Source organism: Hippopotamus amphibius, chromosome 2 (assembly GCF_030028045.1).
Source record: "Hippopotamus amphibius kiboko isolate mHipAmp2 chromosome 2, mHipAmp2.hap2, whole genome shotgun sequence".
Lineage (NCBI taxonomy): Eukaryota > Metazoa > Chordata > Mammalia > Artiodactyla > Hippopotamidae > Hippopotamus > Hippopotamus amphibius.
The window spans coordinates 186,506,268-186,519,090 of record NC_080187.1 but is presented as its reverse complement, the minus strand read 5'-3'; the positions used below and the strand labels follow the sequence as shown (position 1 = coordinate 186,519,090).

The following is a 12,823-nucleotide window of genomic DNA, read 5'->3' as shown; positions in this document are numbered from 1 at the left end:
ACACACACACACACACACACACACACACACACACACACACACACACACACAAAATACAGTGCCAGAAAGCCCAAGCATAAGGGCTTTACTCACTCACACACAGACACAAAATACAGTGCCAGAGAGCCCAAGCATAAGGGCTTCACTCACTCACACACACACACACACACAAAATACAGTGCCAGAGAGCCCAAGCATAAGGGCTTCATTCTGTGGCCACATACTAAAGAATCATAGTTCCTCAGCCGCAGCCAGCCATTTCACTCACCTGCAGCTGATCATATGCTGGTTAGCAGAAGACTATGATGGGAAGCTCAGTACACACTGAGCAATGCTAGAGGTGAAACTATTTAAAGGACTGGCCCCAGTGAAAGAAGCCTGATGTGAGTTAAATTAGCATGTCTTCCCTAATAGACCAGCATATTCATTTTATACTCATAACACTGTTCAGCCTGACAGTTATCTTCAGACAGAGACTGATAATGTATGACCTTTCTCACTCTGTGTTGCATACCTGCTACTCATTCATCTCTCAGTTTCTCTCTTGTTCTAGTCTGGTACTTCTCAAAGTATTAATCTACATATCCACCTATAATAATTATTATTTATTATAAATACATCATTCTTTAGCCTTAGAGGCAGCTATGCTTTAAACTTTAAGCAGTAGTCCTCTACTTTGGCTACACATTAGAATAATCTGGGGGATAGTTTAGAAAATACTCATGCCCAGGTCTCACCCTCCACAGATTCTGATTTAATTGGCCTGGGGAAGAGGGGAGCTGGGGGCAGCAACCGAGGTGATTCTAGGCAGCAGGACTGAAAATACTGCCTTAGACAGAGCCGTGCTTCTCAGTCCTGACTGCACACTGGAATCATCTGGGGAGCTTTAAAAAATACTGATGCTTAGGTCCTACCCCCAGAGATTCTGTGTAGCCACTGAGATGTTGAAAGTTCCCCAGAGAATTCTAAGGTGTAGTCAGAGTTGAGACGTGTTGCTTAAAGAAAAGAACTAACCTGGAGTCAGTCTCTTATTAGCTATGAGATTTTGGACAACCTACATAACCTCTGCAGTCCTTAGTTTTCTAATCTTTAAAATAGGGACAATAATACCTACCTCACAGGGCTGTTGTAAGGATTAAGTGAAATAATGTAGGTAAAAATATGTTGTAAATTTTAAATATATACTATACTAAAATATTGGTATTCCCACATAATGAGGCTGGGGCCCTCCCTCAAATATTTATTTATTTACATTGTGTGCAAGAAAATACAGTTCTTAAATAATGCTTCTTGAACTTTTTCATAGAATTTTTAAATATATATATAAGCAGGAAAACATTCAGTAGGACATGTATACTACCTATTCAGTTAGTCATTTTACTGTTCAATTTTTACTACAGTACTCCCCTCCCCCACAGTCAGTTCTTGACTTCAGGGATTTCATCCAAGCCAGGAAAGAATAATGAACATTTAATTCAACAAGCATTTATTGCCTGTAATGCACAAACTCAGTGTCAGGTGCCATGGAAAACAGAAAAGAAGTAGAAAACAAGAGCTCCTATCTGGAGGAACTTACAGTCTGCTTGAGGAGAAAATGTATTTGCATTTGAAGTGGCTAAGTAAAACAAGACGACTGGCTAGTTAAGTACAGGATTAATCCTCAGGAAGGACTACTGTAATTCAGAGAAGCAAGAGCTCATTATGACCTGGAATGGCTGGAGACAATGATATGGAAAAGAGGGTTTGAGGTGACCATGATAGTTTGAAGGAGGCACCTCACAGAGCTCAAGAAAGACAATTTGCATTGATATCTGTCACTTGGTAACAGTGAGGACATTATGGCATACGCTAAAATGAAGTCTTCTAAGTATAAAAGGAACCATGGTGACTACCTTTATGTTCCGGATATGCTCGATACCGAAAAATAATGAGAATGGTGAGCTGGATCAGCACAATCATCACAAAAAGGACCCGGGCCTGCAGAGAAGTCGACATTAACGTGACACGCATACATGCATACAGCTTCAGTTGTTTTTAAATGGCCTCATTAACAAAAGTGGAAATGACATCACTAGCAGAAATGACTACATGAGAAAAATATATGGTCAAAGAGAACTGAACATCTGATCCACCAAAAAAGAAAATTATAAGTTGCCTCAGCATTACTTTTTCAAGATTTGGATACTTGGACCAATGTTGAAAGTAAGTAATTTCACAGAGGTATATAAAGTGATCAAATTAAAATAGTCCACTTTCATTGTACTAGGATAAGTATAATTTGTATTGTTTTATTTAAAGTTGCATAAGAGTGGGAAAAAAAAACAGTACACAGTACACTGCAGGCTGAGTAAACAGACTGCATTTCCTTATGCTTTTTCCATCAAGAATGCACTCACTTGGAGACTAATTCACAGTAAAGAGACATGTAATCTAGGTCCTTGTTTCTCAAGGTATGGGCCCCAGATCATCACTGGAATCACCTGGAGCCTCTTATGAATGCAGAATCTCAGGCCCCATCTCAGCCCTACTAATCAAAATCGGCCTCTTATTAACATTCCCAGGTGATTCATAAGTTTCCAAAGCCTGGTCTAGGTGACCATTAAAAATCCCCAAAAGAAAAAGAAATGACACAAAGATTTGTAAAAATGAGATGCAAATGCCCGTTAGTCATAATTTTTTAAAAGTTCAATCATACAAGTAATAAAAGTAAATTAAAATAATAAGGAATTCACATTTTAAGTATGTGACAATATAAAACTATCTCTGGGAGGCGAAATTAAAGGGGACGTTTAAATTTTCTTCTCAACACTGTAATGTATTTTATGTCAATACTCAGCATAGGGAGATCTGAGGAAAATAAAGTGTAAATTGCCAGAGCTTCTCTGAAAGACAGTTTGACAGTGTATATTTAAAACAACAAAAAACAAAAAACAAAACCTATTTATTCATTCATGAAATATTTACTTGAGGGTCTACTTGTGTTAGGCATACCTAAAAGACAAACATACCTGCCCTCATGGGGCTCATATTTTAAGGAAGGGGGACAGACCAAAAACAATGAATATAAAAAATAATTTTAAAATTTATGTAATTTGGGACTTCCTAGGTGGCACAGTGGATTAGAATCCTCCTCCCACTGCGGGGACACGGGTTTGATCCCTGCTCCAGGAAGATCCCACGTGCCACTGAGCAACTAAGCCCATGCGCCCTAACTGTTGAATCTGTGCTCTAGAGCCCATGAGCCACAACTATTGAGCCTGTGTGCTACAACTACTGAAGCCCACATGCCTAGAGACCGTGCTCTGCAACAAGAGAAGCCACTGCAGTGAGAAGCCCGCACAACACAATAAAGAGCAGCCCCCCACTCGCCGCAACCAGAGAAAGCTCGTGTGCAGCAACGAAGACCCAGCACAGCCAATAAATAAGTAAATAGACAAATAAATAAATTTATTAAAAAATAAAATAAAATGTATGTAATTATATAAATTATATAATAAATAAATGAAGTATATAGAATGTGTCCACTCTTTGATCCAACAATTCATTTCTAGAAATTTCCAAAAAACTAATGTGTGCAACTCACAGACTTAGAAAACAAACTTATGGTTACCGGGGGGGAAGGGTGGAGGGCAGAGATAGTTAGGGAGTTTGGGATTGACATGTACACACTGCTATATTAAAAATGGATAACCTATTCATGTGCAAATTTTTATGTGAGTATGTTTTAATTCCTTTGGGTATCTATCTAGAAGTGGGACTGCTGGGTCATATCTGATTACAGCAATCCTAGTGGGTAGGAAGTGGCATCCCATTGTGATTCTGAGTTGTATTTCCCGAATGATTAATGATGTTGAGTATTTAAAAAAAAAAAAAAAAAAAATGGATAACCAACAAGGACCTCTACTGTATAGCAAAGGGAACTCTGCTCAATATTATGTGACAACCTAAATGGGAAAAGAATTTGAAAAAGAATAGATACATGTATATGTATAACTGAAATCACTTTGCTGTACACCTAAAACAATCACAACATTGTTAATCAACTATACTTCAATATAAAATAAAAGGTTAAAAAAAAAAACTAATATGCACAAAAACTCAGTTACAATCAGTATTTTTATAGTAGAGGGGAAAATTGGAAACAAACGGCCAACAATAGGAAAATGGCAAAATAAATTAAGCTGTATCTATGACAATATAATGCAGCCAATAAGCATCATTTATAAAATAAACATGATGTGAGAAAACAGTCAAAACAAATTCCTCAGTGGAAAAACTCAGACAGATAAAGAGGATGAAAAGTATATTACCATTTTATATTAAAAACTCATATCCAAATGTAAATAAGAGAAAAAAGAGTATCATAATGAGAAATACAATGGTTATAAAGGCTCGTGTGATAAAAGAATGACGTGGGGCTGACTGTACTTTATTTCTAAATTTTCCAAGTTTTCTACATTAAGCCTGTATTATTTATGCAGGAAGAAATATTATTTTTGAAAGATCCTAATCCAATTTAGCACAGTCCCTATAATTCCCTTAGTTATCCTTGTTTTATGGCATTAGAACCAGGTCCCCAAACAGGTATTATATGTCCATGCCTCTGCTTCTTTTAATTCAAATCAATTTAAAGTCATTGTATTCTTCTAGACAAACAACTACACTTTTAATTTTATAAAGCTCCGCTTTCTCATCACATGATTATTATATTATTTATGACTTTGGACCTACCAAATCTAGTAAAAATACACATAATATTCAGTTGAATTTACTCACCACAATACAATGGTCAGTAAGGAGAATAAATGATGCCAGGGGATCAAACCTGAGGTGAATATCCTCTCTAGCAGAAAACATGTGGCGAATACTCTTACTTCTTCCAGCAGAATCCTAGTTATAAGCACAGCAGAGAAGCAACCCTCATATACAAATATATACAACGTTCCAAGATTATTTCCAATAACTTTTGTCAGTTATCTCAGAATAAGCAACATCTTTTTCATTTACTTTTGATTCTTCCTATAAGCACTTTAAATAAAACTTCTTTTAAACCCTATAACTGTAGATTTGAATTGCAAATATCAGCATGTATTACAATGCATCCTCTCATTTTTAGAGATTTATTTATTATTTATTTATTTTATTTACTTTTGGCTGCGTTGGGTCTTCGTTGCTGCACGTAGGCGGCTTTCTCTAGTCGTGGTGACAGGCTTCTCATTGTGGTGCACTTTCTCTAGTTGTGGCGACAGGCTTCTCATTGTGGTGCACAGGCTTCTCATTGCTGTGGCTTCTCTTGTGGAGCATGGGCTCTAGGAGTGTGGGCTTTAGTAATTACATCACATAGGCTCATCAGTTGTGGCATGCAGGGCCCTAGAGCACTTGAGCTTCAGTAGTTGTGGCACGCAGGCTCTAGGGCACACAGACTTCAGTAGATGTGGCTCATGGGCTCTAGAGTGCAGGCTCAGTAGTTATGGTGCACGGGCTTACTTGCTCCAAGGCATGTGGGATCTTCCCGGACCAGAGATCAAACCTGTGTCCCCTTCAATGGCAGGTGGATTCTTACCCACTGCACCATCAGGGAAGTCCCGCAACTCATTATTCTGAAAACTGGTTTAAAAAAGGAAAGGTGGGACTTCCCTGGTGGTCCAATGGTTAAGAATCCGCCTTCCAATGCAGGGGACTTGGGTTCAATTCCTCGTCGGGGAACTAATATCCCACATGCCGCGGGTCAACTAAGCCCGTGTGCCACAACTAGAGAGCCCATGCACCACACCTACTGAGCCTGTGCACTCTGGATCCCATAAACCACAGCTAGAGAGAAGCCTGTGCACCACAACCAGAGAGAACCCCATGTGCTGCAATGAAGAGCCCACGCCCTGCAATGAAAGATCCCATGTGCCACAACAAAGATCCTGCAACTAAGACCCAACGCAGCCAAATAAATAAATATTGATAAAAGAAAAGAAAATGAAAGGAAAGGTGGAGGAAGAATTTATTCTGCCTTTCCTGTATGAACTCTATATCTGGGTACCAAATAGATGAGGCTAATTTTTTCTTTATGGGACTGTTCTAATTAATACTCCTATAATTAGGAGTGGCAACTTGAATATCACCATTTTATAACTCTAATGAAATAATGGATCTAGGCTGAGATTATCAATAGGTGCTAATCCCTCAGTGAAAAGCTGTTTGGCGGGGGGGCCAAGGGGAAGCTGGGATGAAGTGAGAGAGTAGCACAGACATATATACACTACCAAATATAAAATAGATAGCTAGTGGGAAGTTGCTGTATAACAAAGGGAGATCAACTTGATGATGCGTGAGGACTTGGCCAGGATAGGGAGGGTGAGAGGGAGTCGTGGGAGGGAGGGGATATGGGGATATATGTATAAATACAGCTGATTCACTTTGGTGTGCCTCAAAAACTGGTACAAGAGTGTAAAGCATTTATATTCCAATAAAGAGCTGAAGAAAAAAAAAAAGCTGTATGGGTACTTCATAATGAGAAGAGGATAAGCCAGCAGTGTGCTGGCACTGGCTTGACTGACCCACAAAGGCCAACTGCTACACGTTCAGGAATTTTGCAGACCAGCTGACGTGTCAGTAACTTAAAACCAGCTACGGAAGGAATATTTATACTATGGAAATTGGTATAAATCAGGCAGACACTACAAAAAAGGGTCCTCCCTTCAAACCTGCCCCAAGCTGGTTGTTAAATATTTACCAGCACACCACTGGGTAGGGTAATAATATCTTCATACACTGATCAATCTTAACATTATTAAAAGAGAGACAACCAGATACTATAGGCTTCTGATAAAAGCATAAAACACCAAATGAAGTATTCCTGCCAAAAAACAGACTCAAATCTGATCAAACCTCGAAATCTAACTACCAGTTATAGAAACTAGAGCCGGTGGAGGAACATGCTACATGATACCACATGGATATAAATGGCAAAATCCAGAATAGAGAAACACTATAGAATAAAAGATCCAGTTTCCAGGGACTTCCCTGGTGGTGCAGCAGTTGAGAATCTACCTGCCAATGCAGGGGATACGGGTTCGATCCCTGGTCCAGGAAGATCCCACAGGCCATGGGGCAACTAGACCCATGTGCCACAACTACTGAGCCTGCACTCTAGAGCCCGAGAGCCACAATACTGAGCCCACGTGCCACAAATACTGAAGCCCACGCACCTAGAGCCCGTGCCCTGAGACAAGAGAAGCTACTGCACTGAGAAGCCCCTGCACTGCAATGAAGACTAGCGCCACTCTCCATAGCTAGAGAAAGCAAGTGTACAGCAATGAAGACCCAACACAGCCAAAAAAGGAAATAAAAAAATAAATATGTTAAAAAAAAGTTTAAAAAAATTAAAAAAAAAAAAGACCCAGTTTCCAAAGCAAACAAATTATGAGGTGGGGAAAAAAAGGAGGGGGGAGAGGGAATCTATAGGTTAAAAGATACTGAAGAGACAAATCAGCTAAAGGCAATATTTGAGCCTTGTTTAGATTCTGATTGGAACCAACCAAATGCAATACGTATGACAAAATAAGAAAACTGAACACTAGCCAGACAGTCTGATATTAAGGAATTACTGTTAATTTCTCAGGTGTGATATGGTATTATGGTTATTATTTTAAAATAGCTCTTATCGTTTAGTGATACCTACTGTCATGTTTACACAGATGAAATGACATTGTGGTGCAGGGAGGAGAGAGGTGGATGGGGTATAGATGAAACAAGAATGGTCGTGAGTTGATAATCTTTGAAGTTGGGTGAAGGATACATGGAGATTCATTATAGTATTTTCTCTTTCACATATTTTAAAAATTCCCCATCATAAAAAGTTTTAAAATAGCAAAAAGAACTTGTACTGGTTTTATCAAACTTTTATTGCTCAAATGTTCTTACTCTGAATGATAAGTTCTTGGGCTTTTTTTAAGTTCTTGTTTTAAAGCAGAGATTTTCTTTAATTTTGAGATATAGAGATTTCTAGAGTTTACTCTTTAAATTGGCAAAGCAGGCACAGTAATCTTAAAATCTGGTTCTCAAACTTCAGTGCACATCAGAATCACCTGCAGGGATTGTCAAAATAGATAGCTGGGGCTTCCCTGGCTGCGCAGTGGTTAAGAATCCTCCTGCCCGAAGTGAGAGAGTAGCACTGACGTATATACACTACCAAATGTAAAACAGATAGCTAGTGGGAAGCTGCTGCATAACACAGGGAAATCAACTAGATGATTGGTGGTGATTAGAGGGGTGGGTAGGAAGGGGATATATGTATAAATACAGCTGATTCACTTTTGTTGTACAGCAAAAACTGACACAACAGTGTAAAGCAATTATACTCCAATAAAGAGCTGAAAAAAAAAAAAAAAGAATCCTCCTACCAATGCAGCGGACACAGGTTCGAGCCCTGGGCTGAGAAGATCCCACATGCCGCAGAGCAACTAAGCCTGTGCACCACAACTACTGAACCTGCACTCTAAAGCCTGCATGCCACAACCACCAAGCCATTGCACCACAACCACTGAAGCCCATGTGCCCTAGTGCCTGTGTGCCCCAACTACTGAACCCACGCACCACAACTACAAGTCCGCATGCTCTGGGGCATGCATGCCGCAACGACTAAGCCCACATGCTGCAACTACTGAAGCCTGAGCACCTAGAGCCCAGGCTCCGCAACAAGAGAAACCACTATAACAAGAAGCCTGCACACTGCAACGAAGAGTAGCCCCCGCTCGTCTCAACTAGAGACAGCCCGTGTGCAGCAACAAAGACCCAAGCCAGCCAAAAGTAAAAAAAATAAATAAATGGTTTTAAGGATGTATAAGAAAGTTAAAACTCACAAAATTGTACTCTTTAAATATATGGAGTTTTTTAATATAAATTATACCTCAATAATGTTGTAAGAAATGTTAAACAAATAAAAATCTCATATAAAAAGTATACGTGATTTCACATTTTTACTAAGGATTCAACTAAGTAGGCAGAAATATTTCAAGGAATGTGAGCTATGGTTTCTTCCTCATAAAACTACAGAAGCTGGGGTTCAGAAGCAACCCAAGGATTTGGGAATTTCCTGTTCCTACAGCGAGCAGGTCTCCTATGCTTGCTCCTACTTCTTCCCCATGACTGTAAAGATAGGAAACAATTTATTCTATGTACACCTGTATCTTCAAGTCTTTTTAAAATGAGCCAACTTCTAATATGAAAGACATTAAGGAGTTCGTCCCCAGGAGCCCCTCCTTCCACATCCTACCCATGAGTGTCTTCTTCCTCCTAAGCAGAACACTTCAAAGATGAGTGGCACTGCAAGGTGCCTTCTCTTGTTTCCTCATCTATGAATTGGGGATAAAATTACCCACCACATAAGACTGTTATCTGGATTTAGTAAAAAAAAACAAACCTCTAAGTGTCTGGCATCTCCTTAGAAGAAGCTCAGTAAATAGCTTTTTCCTAATCAAAATCCTTCTCTGTGACATATACTAAAAAAGATCATGAGAATAATTACTTGTGTTTTCTGAAGGATTACCTGGTAGACTTAACATTAAAAGATTAAATAGTGTAACACTGTCATCAAATCATAAAGTTGTAGAAATTGACAGATTTGTTTTTCCAGAAACTAATTTTTTTAGCACAGTCTACCCCCTGAAGCGTTTCAGAGTGTTGATGAAACTGCTCTGTTTTGGCGATGATAATCACTTTCTACTGTGGCAGGTCTAGTGAATTAAATGTCCCCCAAGCTGAATCAGAAAAGGGACAGGCTTATAGTTACTGCATATGCTATCAATGCCCACTCCCCAAACAAAAAATCCCTTTGATGCCTTGAAAATTCTCTATCCTAGAGCTTTCAAAATGGTGACACAATTTTCCTGTACTTGGAGACAGCAATCAAAGACATGGATACGTAAATATTACATGTTTTATGACATTCTATTATCTTTAGGAATATTGGGGAATGTGCTCCCATTATTAAAAGATTCTGGCCTGGGACGTCTCTGGTGGCACAGTGGATAAGACTCTGTGCTCCCAATGCAGGGGGCCTGGGTTCAATCCCTGGTCAGGGAACTAGACCCCACGTGCATGTCACAACTAAGAGTTCACCTGCCACAACTAAGGAGCCCTGGAGCCTCAACTAAGGAGCCCATCTGCCGCAACTAAGACCCAGTGCAACCAAATAAATAAATACTAAAAAAAAAAAAAATTCTGGACAAAGTTGGAAGAAAACAGAAGAATGCTTCCCTGGGGATAAAAAGAAGAGACTGTACCAGTAGTTGCACACTCATGTCCTCTGCCAGTTTTTAGTCTAAAAGTAGAATTACTCCTGAGTGTCCATTTTCAGAACATACTAAATCCAGTGTATTCAAATTTTTTATTAACTGTTTCATCTTATCAATTGACAAAAATAAAAACAAAACACAACAAAAAACAAATCAGAGTTCACTGTGGTTACAGCCTAATCATTTACATAACAAGTTGAAAATTACTAACTTACCTGAACGATTACTTCTATGTTATGTGTCTTATTACTGTAGCTTCTTGGGTTCCACTTTAGTATGAAAATGGGACCAGACAAATGACCAGCTTGCCCTAAATGAACTCCATCAATCTTAACTGTGACTGAAGTAATGGAGGATAAGGAAAAGGCCAAAACTCTAAAATAAGAGCATAAATGCATGGTTTTAGGTATCTGTCATTGTTTTTATAAAGAAGAATAACCTTATTATAACCTGAAAAGATATAGTACAGTAGGCCTTCTGTTGGTTGATCTGAGAGTTACTGGGATGTGGAACCTATGGATTCAACCAACCATGGATTGAAAATATTCAGAAAAGAAAAATTTCAAGGAAGTTCCAAAAAGCAAAACTTTTAATTTGCCTCTCACCAGCAATTATTTACATAGCAGTTACATTGTGTTAGGTATTACAAGCAATCTAGATATGATTTAAAGTATAGGGAGGATGTGCATAGGTTATATGCAAATCCTATACCACTTTATATAAAGGACTTGAGCATCTGTAGACTTTGGTATTCACAGGGGGTCCTGGAACTAATCCCCCAGAGAAACCAAGGGACAACTGTAAGGCAGACCACTATGGTGTACAACTGTGCCTATGACACTATTCATATGGTCTGGTTTCTTTCTAAATGGTGGCTTCTGGAGTTATATGATGCAGCAAACCTGAATTGGAGAGAAATTAGGAACTATTCTAAATCTAAATCTGAGATCCAGCTCCTATCAAGAAACCTGACCGAGAGATGTATGTTCCACTTACCTAGCAATCAAAAGAAATAAATTAAAACAGTTTGGTACCCTTTTTTTCCGGAATAATTAGTAAGTCTTTTTAAAAGTACAATATCCAATAATGATAAGAGTGCTGTGAAACTGGCACTCATATTGCTTGGTAACATTATAAATTAGTATCTGTTTTAAAATTCTGTGATAAACCATAATGGAAAAGAATATGAAAAAGAATGTATATATGTAAAACTGAGTCATTTTACTCTCAGCAGTAATTAACACATGGTAATTCAACTATACTTCAATAAAAAATAAATTAAAAAAAGATTCTATTTATATATACTGTCAAATTTATATGCCAAATGAATTTTCAATTCCAGAAGGTTTATATAGCTTTTGCTTTTTTGAAAGGCTATGTAGCAAAACAAAAAATATATATTTCTGTTATATGATGTAAATTTTTTAAAGTAGTATACAAATGAATAGGTACATTATGATTACAGCAATGCAAAACCATGCATATAAAAAAGCTGGAATAAAAGACAAAAATAATAATGGTTAGGATTATGGGTTTCTAGATTTTAATTTCAGCAGCTTAAAAAATTATATATTTTTTAACTGAATAGGAATGAAACAGTAGGCAATTTATATAATATTTAGATTGCTGAGAAAACTAAAGTAGGGCATCACATAGCTTTCACATGAGAATGCAATCACAATAACTTACTTCCATCCATATCAAACAAGTAAATTCTGAAAAATTGCTACATACCTGATGTGTGTTGAGTGAAGGAGTCTTTCTAGTGGTTCATGTTTAGCAGAACTATAGAGGAGTGACTTGGGATTAGTGATAAGAACCACAGGCCACTCGCCAAAGGTCAAATCTGCAAAGCTAAAGAGGTCATGATCAAAAGCAAAGATCCGGTACCTAGAGACCAGAAGACAATAAGGTAATTCAGTCACTTCATATTATAAGAGAGCCTGAAGGATATATACAGAACAAATGTAAAAATATAAAACTATACATTCTGAGATTATTAATTTGAATGCAGAGTAAATAATATTGTTTCTCTTTCTTCCACTGGCCCATCACTTTACACATTTTATCACATGTGACATTTGTCATAACTGGGATCTGACGGAAGCAAGGAATTTTCACTGTGTCCTAGAACAATGCCTGGTACATAGCGTGTACTCTTTAATTTTTAAATAAATGTTGAATTAAATCATTTGATTTCCATACTTTAAGACTATTTCGAACCTAAAACATTCATCATAAGCCTAATAATATCTGACATTCTTCACCCCATCAACAATGCTACATAAAATATTAAAATAAACGCAATCAGAAACCTTTAATTCTTCTTCTAATCTTTATTTGTATAATTTCAAAGAAAACAGCAAAAGTTAAGTGGTTTTGATTTTCTAAATGCACAATGAAAGGTATAGCTATGCATTTAAAAATAACCAAAGTTTTGTATTTCCTAACATTTAGAACTAAGGAGAGAAATGATTAGCTATGGCAGAAACAATAGTGCTCACCAAATATTCCACGTGCTCCCCTGCATTTCCCAG

The 12,823-nt window shown here is 37.9% G+C and overlaps 1 protein-coding gene across 7 annotated transcripts in view; it reads right to left on the bottom strand.

The window, feature by feature from the left end:
• The window catches only part of TMEM62 (transmembrane protein 62), a 34,266-nt gene that overhangs the window by 6,938 nt on the left and 14,505 nt on the right, over positions 1–12,823 (bottom strand). For 6 of the 7 annotated variants that reach the window (XM_057721884.1, XM_057721886.1, XM_057721887.1 and 3 more), the window contains 4 exons: positions 12,021–12,176; positions 10,502–10,661; positions 4,777–4,890; positions 1,893–1,977 (listed from right to left, as the gene is read on the bottom strand). In XM_057721884.1, coding sequence (XP_057577867.1) covers positions 1,893–1,977; positions 4,777–4,890; positions 10,502–10,661; positions 12,021–12,176 — 515 coding nt within the window. The remainder of the gene's footprint in view (positions 1–1,892; positions 1,978–4,776; positions 4,891–10,501; positions 10,662–12,020; positions 12,177–12,823) is intronic. The other variant, XM_057721885.1, reaches the window with a different exon arrangement.